This window comes from Lynx canadensis, chromosome B4 (assembly GCF_007474595.2).
Source record: "Lynx canadensis isolate LIC74 chromosome B4, mLynCan4.pri.v2, whole genome shotgun sequence".
NCBI classification, from domain to species: Eukaryota; Metazoa; Chordata; class Mammalia; order Carnivora; family Felidae; genus Lynx; species Lynx canadensis.
This window is the reverse complement of record NC_044309.1, coordinates 83395141-83417396: the sequence shown is the minus strand read 5'-3', so window position 1 is coordinate 83417396 and position 22256 is coordinate 83395141. Positions and strand designations below refer to the sequence as shown.

The following is a 22256-nucleotide window of genomic DNA, read 5'->3' as shown; positions in this document are numbered from 1 at the left end:
CCAGTGGCTCTCAGCTTTGTTTTATTAGTTACATGAAGTGAGGAGACTCCTCGCACACATATTGTCGGGACCCTCCACACTCCAAATGACCGGGTCAGACCCACACTGTGCATGTCTTTGGACCTGTAGGCTCCTGGAAAGGAGAGGGGACCTGTCAGGAGTAGATTAGGTACCCTCCTCCCTCTCTTGGCATTTGGCAGTCTTCTGGGGGGCACACCACCTCACTTTCAAACCCTAGCTCCCCAGCTCTTCATGCGGAGCTGGGCCCAGTCTCCTTGGCTTAGCCTTAAATTGACTAATCATTTCATCCCCCCACTTTCTTCCTCCAGCTTCCTTCTCGGCCCCCTTCCCCAAACCCTCTGCCTAGATCTTCAGCCACTGACTCACATGTCACTTGCTCCACCCCAGCGCCTCCTGGATCTCACTCCGGTTCCTACTGCCCCCTCACCAGTCTCTCCAGGGCATGAGCAGCTGCGTCCTGGACACTCACAAACAGCTGCTCTGGGGTCACTCTGTCCAAGAGTCCTGCCTGGGTCAGTGTCCCCAGCACTGAGGCTGTGTAGAGAGGCAGGTCAGACTCTTAGATCTTAAATCCACACTGCGTCCTTTTCCCTCCCCCAAGCATCCAGCTATTCCCCACCCCACCCCACCCCCCATCCCCAGGTCTTCCACACCTCTCACCATTACACTGAGCCAGGAGAAGGTGGATCCCAGCATCTCGGCATCGCCTGGCTAGCTGCAGACGCGGGGCAAGGGGGTTAAATCCCACATCAGAGGGTAGGCATGGGATAAAGGGACTTTCTCCTTAACCTACCCCGTCCCTCACCTGTACCACCTCTCTGGCTCCAGCAGCATCTGCAAAGGTGATACCACTGCAGTCTAGGACCACCACTCTGACAGGCTCAGCAACTAGGATGGGAGAAGGCAAGCATACCCAGATGCCTCCACGGGTCACACCCAAATCTCCCTCCTTGTCACCCGTCTCACCTGCATCAGGTGGGCCATCTAGCTTGGGAGTCTCCTGTGGGTAGAGAAGGGCAGTCACCACAAGACACAAGCATGAGCGTGCGCCCCTTAAGCACAATGATCCCCTTGAGAAGCCGCACCTGCCTCCCACTCCCAAAGAAGCCACACTCCCCTTTGACCAAGCCTCTCACCTTGCGTCCTTCTCCAAGCCCCAAGTGCCACTCCAGGATGCGGCGGAACTGCCCGCGGGTCCCAAAGTAGAGCGGTGTTGGGTATCTCAGGATGCAGAGCCCCGGGACCTTGAGGAGCTAAGATGTCAGAGGGTCAGAAAAACCTCTGGGCCTAATCTTCCCTTCCCTCTCTGTCTGTGGCCCACCCACCTTGTGGCTCTCTTCGAGTGGCCTGTAGAGCTCCGTCCCCTCAGCAAGTCCAAGTGCCAGGCACTGCACCCTGGGCAGGAAGCTGGGGTCAGATTCCCAGCCTGGCCTGGCTGGAGAGTCACCCCAAGCACCTGTCCTCTCCCCACCCCTCTTCCCAACTCCTCTCATCTCTACTCCCACCTCTGGGTGCGGCAGACCACAGTCATCATGGAGAAGATCACGCCCACAGCCAGGCCCAAGTCCACACTCAGGATCACTACGGCCACCCACGTGACCATCCATACAGCCTGCAGGACATGGATGGGAGTGATATGCCCCGGAGAAATGCCAGGCCATGGCTGCTAGGGAAGGAGGTCCAGGGGCAGTGACTGCCTGGACAAATGAGAGGGAGGGATAGCCCAGGAGAAGGTAGAAAGAATGACAGAAGGGACAGAATTGACCCAACAAGGGAAATACACGAAATGTAATCACCCCAGACCTTGCACTAGCTGGGGATTTACAAATATTCGGGTCTGAAGGGGTTCAAACCCCACTCTCCACCGTGTCTCTGAGTAATGGGATTAGGAGGTATGCATGTTGGGGGGGATTGGGGGGGGAGCTGCAGCATTTAGGACCAGAACAATTAGCTCCAATCCAGGGCAGAGGCTGGGATGCTGGGAAGTAGGAGGGGGCAATCTGGGGGTAATGCTGCCACTCTCACAAAGTCCATGCGGCTGATGCGCCATAGTTGTGGAAGTTCCTGCATCTGGAAGAACATCTGGCGCATGCTGGAGATGTTGATGCAAGCCAGGACAGCCTTGGGGGCAGAAGAGGCAAGCTAACTGCCCCAGTGTCCTAGAATGTAGCCACCACCACCCCCAGTCACCCCCATGCCTCCGCTGTTCCTCACCTTGGGCAGATAGTAGAAGAAGGGCCCCAGCCAGAGCAGCACTGACAGGACAACTATGCAGGAGAAGAGACCTGCCAGCTAGAAAGGAGGAGGGATGGATGCAGAGAAGGAAGGGAACCTCACTCACCCCTGTGTGAGAGCTGGTCTGCCTGCCCCACTCTGCCTCGGCTTCCTTGGAAGTCTCCCTCCTCCCAAATCCCCTTTCCATGAAGCCGTTCCTCAGTCTTCAACTCCCTTCTTGGTATTCCGCCTCTCACATCCACCTTTCCCCTCTTCCAATTAAATGCCTGTCATTCACCGGTCTCTACCTAGGCGTAGTTCAACTTCCCTATTTTTGTAGCCCATGTCCACCTTAAAAGCCACTGTTGCATTACCCTAAAAGCAGGGAACCACCTTGTTGGGGCACCAGCAAAGTAGGAAAGCAGAAATATTAGGGGGAGACTGTCATATGTGATATTTCTTTTTAAAAGAAAACGTCCTCATGGGGCGGGGGTCAGAATTTCGTCTTTCAAATTTATATGACAGTTTAGTATTGTTTTTATTGTGAACTACATATGGGCACTGTAAACTTGTTCAGTGCTTAGAGTCTGCCAAGGTCTTAATGGAGCCTTGTTACCTTCTATCTCTCCTACCTAGAAACCACCCCCCCCTCATTCACTCTCCCTCACCATTCTCCTCTGTACAGCTGCCCCCCAGGTATCTATCTACCGGTCTTCCACCTGTTTCTCCACCACCACCCCAACCTAATACCCACCCCCTTTCTCACCCAAGGACAAGCTCTTACCTGTGTGTTCCCACCAGCATCCACTAGTAGGCTGGTGGTGGCCAAAGTGGCAGAGTTGGGAAAGCAGGAGAAGAGGGAGGAGATGAGGTTGGAGATACCATGTGCCAAGAGCTCCTGGAGGGATGCAGTCAGATGAAGAGGAGAGAGAGACAAAGGCATGGGGCGGGGGGGGGGGGGGGGGGGAAGACATCAGATTAGGGAGTTGTCTCCTGAATGCAATTGGGGTCTTCAGTCAAAGTCACACCTGGTTGGAGTCAACAGTGTAGCTATACTTGTCTGCATAGATGGAGGCCAGGGAGGCGGACACAGCAAAAGTAACCAGTGCGATGGGCAGTGAGTCAGCCAGAATCCTGGGCAGCTCAGCCAGGTCGGGAAGATGGGGTTGGGGAAATCTGGAGAGAGAGGGATCCATGGTGAGGGTGGGTTGTGTATAAGAAGGGTATGGGGAAGAAAGAGAAAATAGGGTAATAGGGCGGGACAGGCCAAGAAGGAGGTGTGGGTGGGAGCAGTCTGAGAATAGCGGGCTGGTGTCTTGATTCTCTCTTACCCCCCAGGCAGCAGCCCCACAATCTGGATGTTGTATCTTGTGTCCAGGGAAGAGGTGAAGCACAGCACAGAGGCCAGAAGCACCTGGGAAAGAGCAAATTAGAGCACGGCAGAAGATGAGCTTCCTGGAAGAGGCGGGGGGGGGGGGGAAGCTTCACATGAGAGAGGATTAAAAGGCAGCATTAGGTGTTTGCAGGGGCCCAGCAATTGGGGGAGTTGGGATATGTTTGGGATGACAGCCAATCGAGAGTGAAGGAGAGTGGGAATGGGAAAGGAATGAGGTATACCTGAGGCTGTGGTAAGAGATGGACCGGAGGAAGTAAGAGGCGCTCCGCTCCCATGAGGGATGGTAGATATCAGGAAGTACACCCAGCCATTCTAAGTAGGACAGCTGGGATAGATCTAGGGATCTCCCGCGTATGGGTGGAGATGTGGAACACTTATTTAGTCGGCGGAGGGGGAGAGAGAGAGAGAAATGCAGGTGGGCGTGGGAAGGGAGAGTAACTGAATTACAGTGAAGGACCCGGTAGGGGGAGAGCAGTGGAGGTGCTGTGGGGAGCGACACCTCAAGGCAACGCTGTAAGCAGGATGAAAGCATTCTAAGAGGTCTAGAAGAGGCTCTGCCAGAGAAGTGGGACCGTGTGGGTGGGGGATTCTGCACGGTCACAGTGTTCTGGGAAGAGGCCTGGAAAAGTACGCGTGTGCACAGGACCTCTTTCTGTAAGCTCGCTGCCTTCCACGAGGGGGCGGCAGCGGCCAGCTCCTACCCGACCGGCAAGGTCTGTGTGGTTCAGGGGACCGCGCGACCCGGGAGCCATCCTCACCATAACGATTTCCCCCGGGATCGGGGTGGGTAGCTTGTCTCGGAATCTCACGTTCAATTCTTTGACCGGCACGAGCAGCGCCAGGCTGAGTGCCGAGATGGTCAGTTCGGCCGGACTGCTCCGGGGCAGCGCGGTCAGCACAGCGGCCAGCGTCTGCGGGCAGGGGCGGTGATCGAGGGCCCGGGGCCGGGGTCGACTGCCCTCAGAGCGGACCCACCCGGCCAAGGCAAGGCCTCCCGGCTCCCATCAGAGCTTCCGTCTCCGCAGCGCCCCTCATTCAGCCACGTGGTTCTAATCTCCTTTCCTCCGCCCCCGTCACCCTCTATCCCTCCACTCGCCGTCCTTCCTTTCCCGGTTTCCCTCTTCCCAGGACCGCTAGAAGCCGCTTCTCGGCCGTTCTCCACCCCCACCTTGAAGAGAGAGAAGCAGCCAATCTGTCGCGGGAGGGGCAACCCCAAAAGGCTCGGCAGCTGGGACACGAGCACGTGCAGCGCGGCCCCGCTGGTCAGCGCTTTGACCACCGGCTCCGACAAAAAGGTGGACAGGACGCCGAGCTGCAGCGCGAACATGCCCAGCTGCAGGGGAGAAGATGCGCAATCACTACAGGAGGAGGAGTGGACTCGCCAGAGCGCAGTGCGCCAGTTGCTCCGCGCACCTCTCCCGCCTAGACCCGCGCATGACACTTGTCCCTCCCTCTCTCCTGGCCCAGTTCCCCCGGCCCCAGTGTGGATCCCCCAGGGTCCTCCCTCACCATCAGCGCCCCGCTACCGAAGGCCAAAGCTGCAGCCGACCCAACCCGCTGAGCGTCCAACTGTTCCCTTTCGATTCCGCTCAGGTTCCCCCCGAGGGGTTCGGGCACCAGCCGTTCCACCGCCGAGCCTGTCATGAGGCTGAGTACCGCGAAAGTTCCTAGGGCCGGGGGACAAACGCAGAGATCACCAGCTGTGTCGCCTGGGGCGCGGCGACCGTCCGGGCTTCGCGCCCTCGGGCCTGGATGCTGCAGTCAGACCCCGCTCTTCTGGAAGGCTGCTGCTCTCACGAAGACGGTGGGGCCGAGAGCCCGTGCAGCAGCCCGGAACCGGCGGTGAGGGAGGAAAGAAGGGCGCACCGGCGGGCAAAAACTGCCCTCTAACTGCATCACTGCCCGCTTCCGCAGACCGCCCGCGGACTGCGCGCTCCTTTGGGTGACCGCGCATCTCTTCTTCCCTTTTCCAAGTCCCGGAGATGTTCATTTAAAACAAATGTCATGGGGGAAGAAAAGTTCTGAGGAAACTCCCTTCTCTCTGCCCCCACTCGGCACCCGCAGCAAGCTTTGCCTAGGTCCGAGGTTCCTGGCAGGGTAGCGACAGAGGCGGAAGGAAAGAAGGGGAGGGGAAGAGGGGAATAAGAGCTAAGGAGCTTCCAAGGGCCGAAGTCTCAAACCCCCATCCATTCTCACCCTACAGAGAAGGAGAGGAGTCACTGGGTTACTCACCTGTGGACAGGTGTCTACCAGTCCCCAACAAGGTGTAAATGAGGACAGGGAAGAAAGAAGTGTAGAGTCCGAACACTGGAGGCACTGAGGTCAGGAGGGCAAAAGCCATGCCTGTATGAGAAATGAAAGGGATGATCTTCAGGGTCTGTGTGTGGGGTTGGGGAAAGGTGACTAGCGCCCAAACTCTTAGAGGACGCTGAATCATGCCACATGAGGGAACCTAGGGGTTAACAGGCCTCGGTGGGAGGTGGGAGGTTGTGGGGCGGACAAGGTCACAGATCCGTGTCGGCCCAGTCCTCCGGGGAGTAGGGTGCAGGGGTTGTTCCTCTCTCCAGTTCCCTGACCCGGAACGTGTCCAAGACTTCTAGAAGGATTGCGCAAATGAAGGGGGCTGGGGGTGGGGATCTGATGCAGCTCCGTGGTCCTTACCCAGAACGTGGTCTGAGGTCTTGTCTCCGAACCCTCGGCCACCCTAACCCAGCCCTCGCTCCCAGGTGCCCAGCTCCTGCATCCCCCCCTCCCCCCGAGCTTGGGCCGCTGACAGGCTAGCGTTAGGGCCGCTCACCCTGGGGCACGTGCACGATGCCCACGGTCACCCCGGCCACGGCATCCCCGAGCAGCCAGGCCCGCCAGCGGTAGTGGGGCAGCCAACGCAGCGGGGGCAGCCGCGCCCGCAGCAGGCGCCACGCCCCCGGCCCGGAGCAAGCGCTGGCCAACCGCCTCCACCGTCTGCACAGTCGGGACGAGCGAGGCTCCGCGAGTAGCTCCGGCGCCTGCTCTGCGTCTCCGAAGAGCCGCTGGAACCGAGCCTCGGTGAGAGGTTCCCTGAACTTGGCGCCCAGAGGGAACTTAAGGTCGGAGGCCTCTCCCAGGCCTGGGCTGGTCCCGGCGCCCGGTAGCCCACTCATTTTGCCCCTGGCCACCTCCAACCCCGCCTAGTCTTAAATAGCCCTCCACCCGCTAGCCCTGAGTCCCGCCTCCATGAAGCAGGGTCCAATCCAGCCCCGGAGGGCGCCCTCTCTTGGGGACCTTCAACAGCCGGGAGAGAGCAAAGGCTTCGGGAGCGGGCGTCTCTGTGTTAGGCGTTTCCTCAGACGTCCTTGGCGGGGTCGCGGGCTCCGGAGGCTGCCAGGGCGGGGCGGAGGAGGGGGTGTGGAAAGGTGTAGGGACCAGAGACAGAAGCCAAAAGATAGCGCATTCTCAACACCCAACACCCACTTTTTACCACTCCTAAGCTTTTGATTCCCACCTGCTCACTCCCGGCTCCCTTCGCATCGGCCCTTTAGGAGGAGACAGCTGGCTGGGCCGCTGTGACCTGTCATTCCCAGAGCCTCTGCATCCCCCCTCCCCAAGAGGTGAAGATGCCGCCCCTCCCCCCCCCCCCCCACAACACACACATACCTCTACCCCAGACCCAAATCCTCACGGGGCACAGCTTGCCCCCAAGAAAGTGTAAGAGGCTCTGTGGGCAGAGAAGCGTCACAAACTGCTGAGCTGGGCCACAGCTACATGTACAATGTAGGTCCTCAAAAACTTATATTTGTGGTTAAGTTAAGTTCAAAAGGGGCATGCACCCACCTCATGTACCCCTGTGGTCCCTCAAGAGATACAGAGGTTCTGAGCTCCAGAATCCTATTTTCCCCACCCCCTCCTCCATTTACAAGAATGCTTGGCACCCCTCCCCATCACCCTCTGGTCCCCAGTCCCTGACCCCAAAGCCCTGGGGGTGGGGTACAGGGAGGGTGGGTCTCCCCTCTTCAATTCCTCCTATTGTTCCCCAGAAGTCTTATCTGGGTTGTACGTCCTGTCCCCCCCCTTAGAGGTCCCTCCCCCCATTGTCGGCCAAAGGGACCTCAGGCCCACAGGGAGGCTCCTGCTCCTCCTCACCCTCCCACCCCAGCAGCCTATTGTCTGCTGAGGAAGCCCAAGTACACGTGACCAAGCCCAGGGGACAAATGGACACAGTGGACACACCGATGCCCACAGACCCAGGATAGGGCATCTGGACATGGATCTCGGCGTGTTTGGCTTTCTCTGTCCCAGGGGCTGTCCCTAAGTAGGGAAGGGTGAAGGCCCCTGTGGGCTGTGCATCTTGGGTCTGTGGCCTGAAGAAGAATCCTTTCCTGCTCACGATGGATATGCCTTATGACCTCGCAGACCGCAAAAAGAAGGAGATCCAAAGCTGAAAAGTGCCACAGCCCCCAGCCTCCTCTCCACCTTTCCATTCTCCCTCAGCAGAACCTGGAGGCCTCAGAACGAAAGGTACTCGGGCATTTAGTGCTTTAGAATCTGGGTGTTGGGGGAATGGTGGGAAGTCAGACCACACTGGACTTCCCAATGGAGTCTAGAATGGAGAGATGGGAGAAAAAGGCTGGGGAAAGGGCAGGATATACATCTAGGAACTAGGGTTTTCCAGTGGTCCCAAGTTCCAGGTCTAGACTGTGAGATGCTGCAGCTGTCGGTCAGGTACAAAGACAGTGACATCTTTTCTCTTACACCCTGTGTCCTCCTCTCACCAGACTGTCCACACGCCAGCTGGTTTCTCCATTTCACTTCACCCCACCAACCCCTCCCATAGCTCCCCTTCCCTCTGCCGAGACAGCAGCCTTAGTGATATCACAAAAGCTTTATTTTCAGAAAACCGAAAGAAACAAAATCAAAATCAAAACCAATCATTTTTACCTGGCCCCTGCCCCAGCCCTCCCACCCACCCACACATCCTCCTTTTGGGGGGGCACCTGTGATGCATGCAGAAGGGGTGGGAGCTGAAGGAACCTACATTCCTTAAACAGAAAGAAGTCCTTTTGAGTCTAGGTATCCTCGTCCAAGTCAACACCACTCCCAGCCTTGCCCCCTCTCCAGACACATCAAGAAGGAATTCTGAGGTGGTGCCAGAAGGTTTGCCCTGAAGTTCCTCGGGAAATAGGGTGGCCGGGCCAGCACCACCCCAGGCCTTCACCAGTTACAGCTCATCTTCATCCAGCTTGGCAAGTCTGGCTTGGCAGGGAGGGGTATTTGGGATTGGTGGAGCTGGAGGAGAGTCACGAGGAGCTTGGGGGAAGTCACTGAGGGCCTGAGGAAAGACTCAAGTCAGAGGATAAAAAAAGTTCCGGAATCCACCCTCACTCCTGTCTTTTCAGTGCATGCCCTAGCCAAGCCACCTCCTCTTGCCAGGCATCTTAGATGATCCGAGACCATCAGCCTCTCCCAGGGTTGAACTGGAGGAGGGACAGGTAAGAGTAGGGCAGTAGGAAGGGGCAGACAAAAGGCAGGTGGTGGTTATAAGGAAATATGGGGGGAAGGGAATTTAGGGATCCCAGAACAAGAGGAGCCCTCCCCATTCTATAGCAGGGGCGCTCCATTCCTCATACCTGTGTGTCCAGGGGCAGGGGGGCTCTGGCCACCTCCCTTTTGGGCAACAGCAGCAGGGAGGGGAGAGAGCCGTTGATGGGTGCTTGTGTGCTGACCTGGGCCTGGTCTCCAGGCCGGATTCTCCCAGGACTCCCCACTCTAAGCCCTCCTGGCCGCCCCAGGCTGTTGGTCTGACTCTCCCTCCTCTGATACTCAATGGGTGACTGCAATGCTGGGGCAAAGAGAGGAACAGAAGGAGAGTTACAACAGAGACAGGCCTTTTCCCTAAGAGCTCTGCCCAGACCACCCTCCCACTTTGCCCTCCTCCCATGAACTGTCAGCCAGTATAAATTGCTGGGGAGATGAAGAGAAGCTGGGGTCAGAGGGCAGGGATTGGAGACTGGGCAGTGAGGGAGGGATTCAGGAGGTCAAAGGGCTGAAGGAACATGTGGGGGAGGGAGGGTGAGAGCTTCACCATTGAGAAAGTTCCGCTGGCTTTCCAGGATCTGAGCCACTTGCTTGATCCAGGCCTGACTGACCGCAGGATCTGCAGTCTGTAGGACATAGCGCTGGATCCCACCCTCTGGCCCTCTGGAGGTCAGTGCAAAGCGGCAAGGGTCACCTTGGAGGTTCCCCTCCAGTCCCAGGCAGCTCACCTGGATTGGCAAATAGGAGACAGCCCCCAAATTCTTTAGGCCCTCTCTGGTTCCTGCCCCTTCCAACAAATCCAAGAACCAGACATTCTCTCAGAGGTCTCACCCTATCCCAGGCAGACCCCTCCCTTGTGGCCTCCTCCCCACCTTGATGCTGCTTTTGTACACATATCCAGCCTGCGTTCCACCTCGTACTCCTCCTCCCAGGGCCTCGCTGAAGATGATGATTTGCTCAAAGAGGAAGACACGTCTCTCTCGACCCCGGGAGGAGAGCAGACCGCCAGCCTCAGGCTCTGTGACCCAGAATGTGTCCTGGCCCAAGAGCTTCCCCTGAGCAGTCAGTTTGCCCTAGAACCAAAGGACGGTGGCTTTGAGAAAAAAGCGAGAAGAGAAAAGGGACACTCTCTGTTCCTCCCTCCTTCCCCTGACGCTCCCAACCAACCATGGGGTCAGTCCCAGGGGAGGACAATTCCCCATTAGGACGTCCCAAGTACTCAGACTGGGGCAGAAGAGCATTGGGCCTCCAGTTTCCTGTTCTATCCCCATACCTCAAACCCCCGAAGTCTCCCCAGGGTCATCATGTCATTGCAGCGCTTGGGTACAAAGCACATGACCTCCACAGCTTGCTGGGTCACAGGTGAAGAGAGAAGCATTGTCATTGTCAAGGAAGAGACCTCTTCAGACCATGTTTCACCTCTCAACCAGCCTCCCCGTAAAAGCGAGACAGCTCAAACCACCCAAGGAGCTGGGAGAACCCAGAAGACTAAAACAGTAAGATCCTGGAAGGATAAAAAAAAGTGTCCAGGAAGATCTGGGAGTCCTCACCTCCAGCTCTTCAGTATCCATCCCAGCTCTACTGTAATATTTGAGAAAATCCTAAGATGTAGAAAAGAAACGCTCAGGGAGGTTTTGAGGACACCCTCAGAAACTCTCACATCCTCCCCTTGAAGGCACAGGTGAGGATGCCCAGGAAGTATGGGGGGCGCCTTAGGAACTCTAAAGAGATGAATGAGAAAAGGGCGGTCCCAACCAGAGGTACCCCCAGGGAACAGGTGGTCCTGACCTTGAGCAACAGCTGGTATTTCATGATCCTCTGTACTGGTTTGATGAGGAGGTCATTGAGCTGCAGGCGGTGCCCCAGCTGCTGCCGGAGCTCCTGGGGACAGGGACTGGGTGGTTATGTAGCCTGGAAAGCCTGATGATTCTGTTCCCCTTTCCCCAAGGTGCCTCCGCCACTGACCTCAAAGTAGCTGTCCCCAAACTCTGACACCACGTGCTCGGACTTGGGCTTATTCTGGCAGTACACCACGTACATATGCAGCCTGCGCTCCTAACAGGGGTAAAGTTTAAGGAGAGCAGGATGGGTGCGGAGAGAAAGCCCCTCTCCAGAGAGCTGTGACCCACTCCCAAGCCCCTCCCCTCCAGGGCCCCACCCTCTTAAGCCTCACGTGTTTGATGAATAGCTGAGCCAGCCAATCAGGATCCTTCAAACACCGCTGCAGCTCCTGCAGGAAATAGCTGGAAGGGTTGGCAGGGAAAAGGCTGGTCAAATACCCCCACCCCACCCAACTTAGAGCTGTCTACCCTAGCTGTGCCATTAAGCCACTCCAAACGTTCCTCAGGCAACAGTGGGCCCATGGGTGGGATACAGAGACTACCAAACATCTATGCCCTTCACCCTCACTCTCAGGAATCCATCACTCACTCTCGATGCCACTCATAGATTTGCTGGATGTTCCCAAACACAATCCTGTCACGGCCTCGAAGACTCTCTGGGACCCCCTGAGCGGCCATGGTGGCCATGTAACCCTGTAGGAAGGTTGGGGTGAGAGCGTGAGCGTCAGGGGCCAGCCCTGGTAGGAAAAACCCCTCCCCCCCTAGAAGTCTAGGATGTAGGGGGGTGCTGGGAAGGTGGGACAGAGGAGTATCAAGGCATCCCCTAAAATTAGCCTTGGGCAGAGGGAAAGGGCTGGGCTACAGCTGAGAAGAGAAAAGGGACCTACCTCCACAATCTGCCCCAAGTCGTCCACATACATTTTCTCTGTCTCTACCAGTTCACTCAAGACATACCTGGGAAGAGAGCAGGAGTGCACATGGTTGATTTAGCAACTTCCTCCCTACTGGACTAGAAGCTCCTTCATTACCACAACCAACCTCAGAGGAAATTCCAAGTATCAAATCTAAAATGTGAGGGACAGTTCTCTGGAAGTTGCACAACTGGGGGGCAGGGGGAGGGAGCAAAAGGGAGGGAGAGTGTGGGGACACTTACATACTCCTTTCCAGAGCCTTCTTCTTCTGTTCCTCCTCACTCTCAGGGGCCTGGGATAGGGTCTCCTCCTCAGGTGGCTGGAAGGAAAGAACATCCTAGAGTAAGCAAATGGATGCCTTTTGGGGAGCTGTGCAGATCCATTTCTTCATACCTGTGTCTTATCTCCAGGGCCCTCCAACAATGTGGTCAGCAGGGTCAGTTCTGGCAGCTCCTCTCCAGTGGCTAGAGCTGGTTCCAGCATCCAGTTCTGGGAGCCAGAGGTCAAGTGTCAGAGGTCATGGACAGTAGCTACCTCTCCCCAATGACCAGTGGCCCCCAACCTGCCCTCTCTCCCAGTGTCCTTCATGGATGTCATACATGCTTCTGTGGTGCTCCCTGCTCACCTCATATGGTCCAGCCTGGCCACCGTCTGCCTCAGTTTCCACACTGAGACAATGTTTGGAATGACCCAACCATCTTCTCAGGCCACTGACTGGCCCTGGGGGGCCCGGGGAACAGGGGCCAGAGCTGAGGCCAGAGCTGGGGCCAGAGAGGGCAGCCAGACCCGAAGCAGCTGAAGCTGAGATACTCCCCTCACTGCCAGCAATGGAATAGGATTCTAATGGGGAGTGGGGGAAGAAAAGGGGCCATAGATATTACTCTAGCTCCAGATGCAGGGCCCCTAGGGAGCTCCCAGAGGCTCCTCTTCATGATGCTGAGCCCTCTCCCCCCAGGGCCCACTCTCTTGCCATCCTCATTTGAGTTGGCAGGGATAGAAAATTTCACCTAGGCACCCTTGGAAGGAAGGACAGTAAACACCTGGGCTCCCAAGGCCTGGAAACCTCCGTTCCCCCATATCCTTAGCATGGCATAGATATGGGGGGGCAGCCATCTGGGCAGACACTGGAAGCTGAGGGTGGCCATCTGCTCTCCTACAATCTGCCCCCTTCCAGTGGGCACAGACCATTCCCTGAGAAGGTGGGGGGGGGCAGCTAAAAGCCCATCAGCCACCCCCAGACTCCTCCTCCACCAGTTGCAGTAATCACTATAAAAAGAAAAGACTTCTGCAGCCCATCTCCCCAACACATGCACAAACCCAATAGAGGGGGCAAGTGAGGAGAGCTCGTGAGGGCTATCTGCCCTGGGCCCAGGAACAGAGGAGCTGTGCTTTGTCATAAAGCCCCTGCTAGACCCCCATCCTCATTCCTCCATTCCTCTGGCCCTTTTCAGATCTGAAGTAGATTCTCAGCAAAAGGATTTAAGGAAGATGCAGTTCTAGGCCCAAGGGGATTGTGGATGGGTTTTTCTCATACCCAGTTGACTACAAAACAGAGAGCAGAGTCTCCTGCCCCTTCCCCAATTTCCTTAACTTGAACTGATAAAAATTTGGAGGCAGACGGGATCTTGGAGATCATCTATTAAGTCACTTTCCTGGAAAACACAGGTACAGGTCTCCAGCCTCTAAATCCCTAGGGTCAGCGCAATCCGAAGTCCTGAACCCTCGGCCCGCCCCCCGCCCCAACTCAACACTGGGCCGTTGCGACCTCCTCGAACTCACCACGTCCCCCCCGGGCGAAGCAGCAGCCGCATTTTGCCAGCACTTTTCGGATCACATGGGGACAGGCACAGCGACCCCCCTTGTGCCCCCCCCGCATGGCGCCCGGGCCCCCCCGCACCCCCCACCCGGGCCGGCCATGCAGGGGGAATCACGGGGGGCGGGGCGGGGACGGCGCCGGGCGCGCACCCCCCCTCCCTCCTACCCCGCTCCAGGCTGGGGGAGGGGGGGAGGGAGGGAACAGGGAGGGGGAGTCCAGGGGTAGGCGGAAGTCTGGTCTGGAGGAGGGCTGGGGGCTCTGCAGAGCGGGCGGCGCGAGGCCGGGCGGCCGAGCTGGGCGGGGAGTGTTTCCGGAACCCAGTCGGTGCGTGGCCCAGGGTCCAGATGTCCAGCGGGGAGGGGTAGGATGGTGGGGGAAGCTGGGCCGGGATGCGGCAGCCTCTCCAGCTCTGTCTCCGGCCTCTCGGGTTTGGGATGGTTCTAGGCCCGGGCAGGGAGAAGGCGGGGGCCGACTCCCCGAGTCACTGGCGCTGCGCGGGTCCGGGCCGAACGGCGAGCCGAATAACAGGCCCGGCCGCGGTGCCGCCGCGGGGAGGGGCCTCTGCGGCCCAGCTCCGCCCTCTCCCTCCCGTTCCCCGCTCCAGCCCCAGCCTGTGCCGCGCTCCAGCCCCAATCCCCCTCCCCCAGGCACCACCACGTTCCCACTCCACGTCCCCACAGCCTCCGCCTCTCCACTCCAGCCTCGGCTCCCCCGCCTCGGGTTCCCCTCCCTCCTGCCTCTCGGGCTCCCGACTGCGGTGCGCTGGGTGGGGGTTAAGCCGGGCGGCGGGGTCTGCCCAGGTTGCCCCTCAGCCTCTGCGGTGGAGAAGGGAGCGGACGGATGGGCCTGGATCTGTGCGAAGACGTCCTGGGTGTTGGGACTGTCCCAAGCCGCGCAGGAGTAGACAAGCCCCCTCCCCAACTTCGGGGATGAGTGAATGGGGAGCTCTGTGGGGAACACCGCCCAGGTGCCGCCCTCTCGCCAGACCCTTCTTTCCTCCAGGCCCCAGGACTCCAGCTGAGGCTAATCACCAATTAAGGCGAAGTCCTGGAGCCTGGGCTGGCGACGAGCCAGGGGTGGGGCGTGGGGACACTCCGCCTGCGGGGGCTCGGGACCAGCTGATGTGGGGGACACACCGCGGACTAGAGGGCGAGAAGCCTGGAGGTCTTGGCAATTAAATGGGTCTCATGCAGATTAGATGCGAACCTTTATGCTAATAAGCGCAGCATTATTTGAATTCGCCACTTTGCGCAGGACCGCAAACTGTGCCCCACCCACCCCCAGCTTCTTACCGGGCAGCGGAGCCCAGGCGGGAACCTCACGTTCGCGCTCCCCTTTCTGATGCCCCTCGGTACAGTCAGACTGTGGCTCGGTCCCTCCTGGCCCTAGGGGGCTTCTCTTCGGGGGCTGTGTGGTAGTAAGGTAGTAAGATTGGTGGTAAGGAAACCGCCCTCCAAGCCCAGACGTGACCTCCCGCTTTCCCTTTTTCCTCCTGTCAAATCCACATTGTTGTAAAACGGTCGCCGAGGCTGGGTTGGAGGGAGCGGTTCACCCAGACCAGGGCTATGGCCCTCTTTTGGAACTCTTAGATTCCTGCAGAATTCTGCCCTGCAGAATCCCTGTTTGCAGGTAAATTCATTTGTGGGGTGCAGACCTCCTGAAACCGCCTAAAGATACCCGACCCCACCGTGGTCCCCCTTTCTTACCCCCGCCTGCCCGGGTAGGGCGCATGCGCGCAGCATGCCCCCCATGACCCCCAGTATCCGGTCAGTGCGGCCAGGGGCGGGGCGGTCCGGGGGCTTCATGCTGGACCCCTACCCTGCTCCAAGTTTCAGGGCTGAGGGGGCACGGAAGCTGGGGGGCTCAAGGCCTGCGTGCGTCCGGGGAGTTGCTGCTGCAGAATCCGCCCCCTGCCCGGCTCCGCCCCTACTCGCATCCCAGCCAAACTTCTCAAAGGGGTAGGGTTGTTCCTTCTCTACAACCAAAGTTCAACAACAAACAAACCCCTCTAAATCCCGATTCGGACATGGAAGTGGCAGGAGCCCACTAAATACCTTCTCCCCAAGCGCTCTGGAGACAGAGAGACCGGGGAGATACACAGGGATTTCCCCCGACCACCACCCCCTTCCCCTTCTCAGCAGGTTCCGCTCCCCACCCCACCCCCACCCTGGTCCACAGAACTGAACGGGTGTGGCATGGAGAGTTGCATATTTTACTTTATTTTTATTAAATTAAAAGCTACAGTCTGGCGGCGATTCCAGAACAGGGTAAAGAGGCTCCTTATAGGGGGGCAGAGAAGAGCGGGAGACAGACTGACAGAGACGGAGACACAGGAGAGAAAAGACAAGGTTAAGGTAGAAGGGGGATTATTTCTGAAGAACACACAAGGCCGGCTCCTTGGGGGCTCACACCAGCCCCATTCCCCCTCCCCCACACCTAAGTTCAGCAGTGGAGAAGTTTGTGGGGGCAGGGGGCTCAAGAGACCCTCCCTCCCCACCCAGGTCCTTTCTCAGCTTAGTCACTGGAGCACAGCACATACCAGAAAAAGCCAAGGGCAATGGAGGGGGTAGGGAGATCAGGAGTATGTACACAGGGAGGAGGGGAGCAGAGCCTTCTGCCAGAAGGGAGTGGCTCTCGCACTGCACTGAAGCACTTGGCCTGTGGGGGACAGGGGAAGGGATTGCCCCCTCCCTCTCTGAACTCCTTCCCCAGTCAGACTGGTCCCCTATTTGTGTGGCGTGGGGGGCAGAGGGAGAGAGGAGAACAGAGGCTTCCGCTGGGTCCTATGGAGAAAGGCAAGGGCCTGGCAAAGGGGACGTCCTTCAGTCATCTGTGATACCCTTGGCTCTCAGCTCTTCTTGCACCCGGGTCAGGTACGTGGGGTCCGGGTACCCAAACCTGGGAGCAAAGAGAAATGAAGGTCAGGATTAGCTGTTTTAGCTTACTCGTATTAGCCTCATGCTCACCTTCATTCTGGGTGCCCCATTCCAGCCCCTTCCCGTCTCCCCTAAGGATATGCAAATCTGAGATAACTTAGCCCACTTCTGCTTATTTTCATAGGTGAAGCTGGGCATATTGGACCAGGTTTAATGTAGAGAAATTGGGACGGAAAAGATGGTTGAATAGTTTGGGGGTGGTCCTCTCCAGTTGGGAGGTTCCCAGAGAGAGGGGGCCCGATGTGGTTCCCTCACTGGAAATGGAGAGAAGGGGAGGAGCCAAGGAAAAGAAAACGAAGGAGGGTCGCACAGCTGGGGTCCCCCTGTGCAGCTGGTCTTGTGGTGGATGTCGTTCCAGGTGATGACATTCGGTCTCCCTGTGGTCATGGACGTGCCAATAGTGAAGGTGAGACGCTGGTCAAATGCCTTGCGGAACAGGGTCAGCACCTTGTTGCCCTCAGGGCAGTCCGGGAGGTAGGCCACCCGTGTGGTGCCAGGATACCGAACTCCTGGGTTCGGGTGTTCAGCCTGGGAGGAAGGGGAAGCAAAGTGGACAATGAGCAGCTGGGCATCTGAAGGCCCATGATGCCAACAGAGGGTCATCCTGGCCAGCTGTCTGTCTGGGGCCACCCCCAGCTAATGCTGGCAGGGCAGCCACAGGCTGACAGCCTTTCAAGGAAGGAGAGACTTCCTTGACAGGTTTGGGCAGCAGAAGCCTGTCTTTGGACAAAACCCTTACTGTTAAAGAGGTTCTTTCTGCGGCCTCAATCCCTCAAGTCTCAATTCGGCAATGAACGGATTCCCAAAAGTGACGGAAAGTAGCTGGTCCTTACTCACCAGACAGCTCAGCAGAAACGTGAAGACTGACAATAATCTATCTTGCAGCCTTCCCTTCTCCCACCTGAAAACACTCCCAGTGCTTCTTTGCCTGCCCAACCTGTTCCATTTTCCCATTGCTCCTCTTCAGAGCTTCCTCATCCCTCTGCCAACCAGGACCGGCAATCACTCTTGGTCAAGCAGGAAAACACCCATAGGCTCTTGACCACTCCTGTTTTAACCTTCCACTGTCATCAAGATTTTCCTCCCTTGTCAATCTGGAACAAAGTAACGCTCTTGCGCTGTGAGGAGGGTCAGATCCCTTCGGGCTGTGCCTGCCTACACATGAACCACCATCTCCACGGAATTCACCTCTGCCAGGAAGAGCTGATGACGTCCAAGGTCATCAAGGAAACGGTATTCAATTCCTTTCTCCCATACCTGATTTTCATGTGTGCCATGGAGTCGTGGAATGGAAAAGCTGGGCCTCAAGGGGGACCTCCCAGCTCCAGGGCACTGAGTGGGAAGGCATGCTGGGAGACGGCAAGACTACATCACATCTAACGAACACACTCCCCCTCACCCAGTTTTCCTAGGCCAGAGAACATGCTTGGGGCACACCAAAGGAGCTCGGGCTAAACCAAAGGGCAAAGGCAGGCCATAGGTCTTCTTACCCCCTGGACACCGGGCGGGAAGACGTACTGGATGACGATGGTGCCGTACTTCTCATAGCTTGGCAGCAGGAGTGTGGCGTCCTTAGAGACCAGCATCCGCCCATTCTGGGGCTGGTTGCCCACCAGCTGCCCATAGAAGCGGCCACACATGGGACAGGCCTTTTTCACCTGCAGGGCTCGGGTGATGCAGCCCTCACAGAATGAGTGCCGGCACTTCTCCAATGTCTTGGCATTCTGAATCTCCCCCAGACAGATGGGGCAGGTGCTCTCCTGCTCTTCTGTCTCCTCCCGAAGGCGGGGAGGAAGAGGAGGGGGTAGGGGAGGAGGAGGCGGGGGAAGCCCCCGAGCCCCTGGGGGCAGGAGCGGGGCTGCTCGCAGAGGGGGAGGGGGAGGCCCTGGGCGGTGCAGCTCAGGGTGTTCCCCACCACCCCCCAAAGCTAGGCAGCCCATAAGCTCTCCCTGCCTCTGAGCTTTCTTCAGCTCTTTCTCGGCCTCTTTCAGCAGCCCCTTGAGAGCCTTCCGGGCCAGGTAGAGCCCATTAGGAGGAGCAGGGGGAGGGCCCTGCGGGGAAAGCTGGAGGACATAGATGTCAGAAGTCTCGCCGTCTATGAGGATGGACACACGGTGCTCCTCCCGAAGCCGGGCCAGCCGGGCTGGGGTCTCCTTGCTCAGGAAGTCCCACACAGGCTTAGAGACAGTCACCTTGTTCTTGCAGGTGCCTCCACAGGCTGCCATTCTGGACAGGACGAACGACACTGCCCCCAGGGTGAAAGGGACTCAGGGTGGGGGGTCCCTATTTGACAAAGTCAGTGCCTCCTACTTCAGGTTCCTTTCCAACCCTATATTACCTCTACTGTCTCAAAGGCCAACCCCAACTCCTCCCCCAAGTTCATTTTCTGTCTCCTCCTATCTTTCAAACCCCCAGCACCCACTGAAGAGCAAAACAAGTTTTAATAACTTTATTATTATCATCATCTGAGCCAAGCATCAGTCTTGGTTCTCTTTACACTCCTCCCAAGATCACAGAAATCATCTAGCCCTCCTCCCTCTGGGTGAAAACTGGGTTCTTTAAAGGGGAGGGAGACTTTTTGACCCTCCTTTTTGCTCACTTTGATCCTGAAGAGCTTAGAATTGGCATGCAGGCTCTCTCTCTCTGTCCCTGCTCCCTACTTGTAGGTTGTGTGACCTGGTAGGTGGAAAGGAAAAGGAGGGAAAGTGAGAAGCCCCCTACCCCCTTCCCACATGCCCCAACCCAGCAGCCCATGTAACAGAAGACTGGGAACCTGGGTATAAGTTACTGGGAATGGGATTACTTGGCACATGGAATGGAGGAAACCAATTTACAGGTGAAAGCTTAAGTTCCCAAGGGAGGCACATACCTGGAAAGCCCATGGACGATGAAAGCAGCAGAAATTCCTCTTTTTCCACACTCAGCTGACCAGGTCTAGGGGGAAGGGGGACAGTAAAGGGATATGATGACCAATGTCACTCCACCAGCAGCCCAGAAACAAATCAGAAACTCCTCTTCCATTTCTTCTCCTTCTTTCCTGCAGAATCCCATCCCCAGCCTCTCCCCAAGTTGCTAAAGATGGAACTTCAACAATGCTAACTTTCCTCTTTTCTCCTCCAGCTCTGAGGCTCTGGAGAAAGCCTAGGGCACAGATAAGAGAAGTCAGGAAGGGTGAAAGCCCACACAGATGGAGGACTTTCCTGCCACCTCCCTCAGATCACATGGATAAGAAGATTTCCTAGGCTCCCAACTCCTTACTGTGCCCCATATTCCCAAGTAATTCAGCCCCTATCGCTAGGGAGACTTCTTTGAGGAGAAGTCTGTTTGGAATGCAAACAAAGTGGCAAGAACCCCTGCAATAACAAAGTTCTTACTGTCACCTTTTAAACCCACCACTAGAGCATAAGCCTGTCAGCAACCCAGTCTGCATTTAGGGAGGGGTGGGGAACAGCAGGGGCTCAGCTGGAGGAGCCTGCTGTTTCCCCTGAGTCTTAACCATGTTCAGCTACAGAGGTGTACCTACAACACCTCCACATGTAGCTCAAATAGAAAGAGGGGCCATTAGTGTGACCTCAATTCCTAGACTGATCCAAAGGGGAGCGGCTCTGTTTGTGCCTCCATCATAGTCCCCTCAAAGCCATTTGCACCTCCAGGTTCAGAAAGTGAAATTGAAATCCTAGAACCTCAGCTCCTTTGGTCTGTCCAAGGTGGAACACCCCCCTCGCCATCAGAGGGAACCCAGGACCTAGATGTCCTTAGCTCCAAGTCCTGCTGGCACAGAAAAGGGAGGCGGGGCCACAGCTTATGCTGGGTCTCCGATTCCTCTGGGGCAACCCAGGCCGGACACAGGGCCAGTCCCTCCCTCCAGACAGAGGCCAGACAGGGGCAGCCGGGAGGGGCGAGGGTCCCTGGGGGCATCAACTGAGGCAGCCCCACCCCTCCCCCCATGACCTCCTGCAAGACCCAGAACCAGCCCCCACGTCCCCCTCTCGCCGGAGCCCCCAGAGCCCCAGCACTGGGTGGGGGTGCATGTCGGCCCGATCGCAGTCCCCAGAACCCCCAAATGGAGGCCAAGGCTGGAGGGTGATAGGAAGAGGATCGGCCAGGCGTGGAGGGGGCCCCTGGAGCCGCGCGCGGGTGAGGAGGCAGAGGAGGGGGCTCAGGGGGTGCAGGGAAGGCGCGCGGGGGGTGCGAGCGGGGTCCGGGGGGCGCGCGGTGGGTGTGGGGGGCGCCGGGCTCACCTACCTCTCGTCAGCGCCGCCATTGCCGGTCACATGACTGAGGCTGTTGCTGGGATGACGGTCTGGGCCCTAGCAACAAGGGGGGGGGGAGACCCCGAGAAGGTGGGGGGGGAGTTTGCAGAGGGGGTGCAGACCGAGAGAAAGAGTAGGAGGGAGGACAGCACCCGCTTCTCCCGTACAGGTGATAATCACCGTTTTCTCTAACCCCCTTCCATGCAAGAGCCCCTGCCCTTCCGCCCCAAAACAAAAATGGAGGCGCCGTCCCAGTCTTTGGAGGGAGGGGGTGGCGTGTGGAACCGAGGGTAGGAGGTTAAATCTCTTGGAGACGCCACCCTTCTCGCTTCCCCCTCCCGGGAGGGGCCCTCTGCCTTTGCTATTCTAGCCAGCTGTGTGGCGGCTTCAGCAAGCTGGTGGTGGATGGGTGGGCGAGGAGTGTCGGTTAGGTAGGTGGGCAAGGGGGCAATTTTTCTGTGATCCTTATGCTAGAAGGGCCTTTGAGGAATAATTTGGGATGGGAAGAAGAGTCATAGTAAAAAGAAAAGCACTGGTTCTGAAAAATAAACAAACCCCAGGACTAAACTATTTCAATTCCTTCCCTCATCGCTTGCCTTTTCCTAGGTTGTTACCTTCTGTGACCCCCACAACCTGCTCCCAGATGGGTGTTGGTAAGTGCCTCTGATTTTTGTTTCCACAAACAGGGATACTGAGGCCAGTGCCGAATGGGAGGTGAATACATTTTTTTTTTTTTTAATGCCTTGCGGGTGAGGGGGGGGGGGGATGTCAAGTCTATGGTTTAAATAGAGTTAAAAACTCTCAAAGAAAAAAACAGCTCTGTTCTGTTCTGCTTCCCACATCAGAGCAATCTCCGCCCCCAGTCCAACTCACTTCCCTGGGGCCACATCAAGCCAGGTTTTTCCACCAGCCAAAAGACCTCATCAGCCAAACAGTGCTGGATCTCCCAGACTGGCAACAACCTCTGTTTATCCACCCCTTTCTTCACTCCCCCTCTGGGCTGGAGGGTTGGTCACTTTTTTCTTTCCCAGGACCCTGCTGTCCTCTTCCTGCTCTGCAGAGAGGATATCTTTCCCAGGAAGCCTGGGGGACACCCAGTGCCTTCTTTTAGCTCCTTCATGCATGCTTTGAGAGGTTCACTCACCTTTACAAGAATGGGTGTGTGATCAAGCCCAGAACCCTGGGGGAAGAGGGGTAGTCACATCATCTGTTCTCCCTGCCCCAACCCATAGCTGAACTCCCACAAAGCTGGAGAGTAAGTTTTTCATTCCCATGCACACCCCTCACAACCTTTTAAGTTCACAGCTATCTATCTAGAAAGCCACATTCTTAGTTAGGAGCCCAACACCTTAAAGAT

General features: G+C 57.3%; 3 protein-coding genes across 7 annotated transcripts; all 3 read right to left on the bottom strand.

Moving 5' to 3' along the window:
• Nucleotides 1-66: 66 nt before the first annotated feature.
• Nucleotides 67-6776, bottom strand: LOC115519208 (solute carrier family 26 member 10). Its single transcript, XM_030323047.1, has 18 exons — nucleotides 6429-6776; nucleotides 5864-5974; nucleotides 5141-5298; nucleotides 4800-4964; nucleotides 4390-4542; nucleotides 3567-3649; nucleotides 3264-3411; nucleotides 3020-3133; nucleotides 2236-2313; nucleotides 2047-2142; nucleotides 1527-1633; nucleotides 1347-1416; nucleotides 1158-1274; nucleotides 988-1021; nucleotides 827-909; nucleotides 682-736; nucleotides 449-555; nucleotides 67-133 (listed from the first exon to the last, which is right to left on the bottom strand). The coding sequence occupies exons 1-18, from the start codon at nucleotides 6769-6771 to the stop codon at nucleotides 95-97; spliced, it is 2061 nt and encodes a 686-aa protein (XP_030178907.1). The 5' UTR covers nucleotides 6772-6776; the 3' UTR covers nucleotides 67-94.
• A 1700-nt stretch (nucleotides 6777-8476) lies between these two features.
• On the bottom strand, nucleotides 8477-15528 carry ARHGEF25 (Rho guanine nucleotide exchange factor 25). 3 transcript variants are annotated; one of them, XM_030323042.2, is made up of 16 exons: nucleotides 15417-15528; nucleotides 15003-15117; nucleotides 12520-12734; nucleotides 12288-12383; nucleotides 12137-12213; nucleotides 11871-11937; nucleotides 11573-11676; nucleotides 11316-11385; nucleotides 11108-11197; nucleotides 10931-11023; nucleotides 10693-10743; nucleotides 10416-10493; nucleotides 10015-10215; nucleotides 9690-9870; nucleotides 9235-9446; nucleotides 8477-8936 (listed from the first exon to the last, which is right to left on the bottom strand). In XM_030323042.2, the coding sequence occupies exons 1-16, from the start codon at nucleotides 15513-15515 to the stop codon at nucleotides 8826-8828; spliced, it is 1860 nt and encodes a 619-aa protein (XP_030178902.1). In that variant the 5' UTR covers nucleotides 15516-15528; the 3' UTR covers nucleotides 8477-8825. The 3 variants fall into 3 exon arrangements, with proteins under 3 accessions (XP_030178902.1, XP_030178906.1, XP_032449893.1); XM_030323046.2 differs by lacking the exons at nucleotides 15003-15117; nucleotides 15417-15528 and adding an exon at nucleotides 13674-13779; XM_032594002.1 differs by lacking the exons at nucleotides 15003-15117; nucleotides 15417-15528 and adding an exon at nucleotides 13674-13779 and having other exon boundaries at nucleotides 8555-8936; nucleotides 9331-9446.
• Nucleotides 15529-15908: 380 nt separating this feature from the next.
• DTX3 (deltex E3 ubiquitin ligase 3) lies at nucleotides 15909-21212 on the bottom strand. Of its 3 annotated transcripts, none has more exons than XM_030323040.1 (6): nucleotides 20892-21145; nucleotides 19516-19580; nucleotides 19246-19322; nucleotides 18137-18872; nucleotides 16957-17174; nucleotides 15909-16608 (listed from the first exon to the last, which is right to left on the bottom strand). In XM_030323040.1, the coding sequence occupies exons 3-6, from the start codon at nucleotides 19272-19274 to the stop codon at nucleotides 16533-16535; spliced, it is 1059 nt and encodes a 352-aa protein (XP_030178900.1). In that variant the 5' UTR covers nucleotides 19275-19322; nucleotides 19516-19580; nucleotides 20892-21145; the 3' UTR covers nucleotides 15909-16532. The 3 variants fall into 3 exon arrangements, with proteins under 3 accessions (XP_030178900.1, XP_030178901.1, XP_030178898.1); XM_030323041.1 differs by having other exon boundaries at nucleotides 18137-18891; nucleotides 20892-21144; XM_030323038.1 differs by having other exon boundaries at nucleotides 16517-17174; nucleotides 20892-21212.
• Between the last annotated feature and the right edge of the window lie 1044 nt (nucleotides 21213-22256).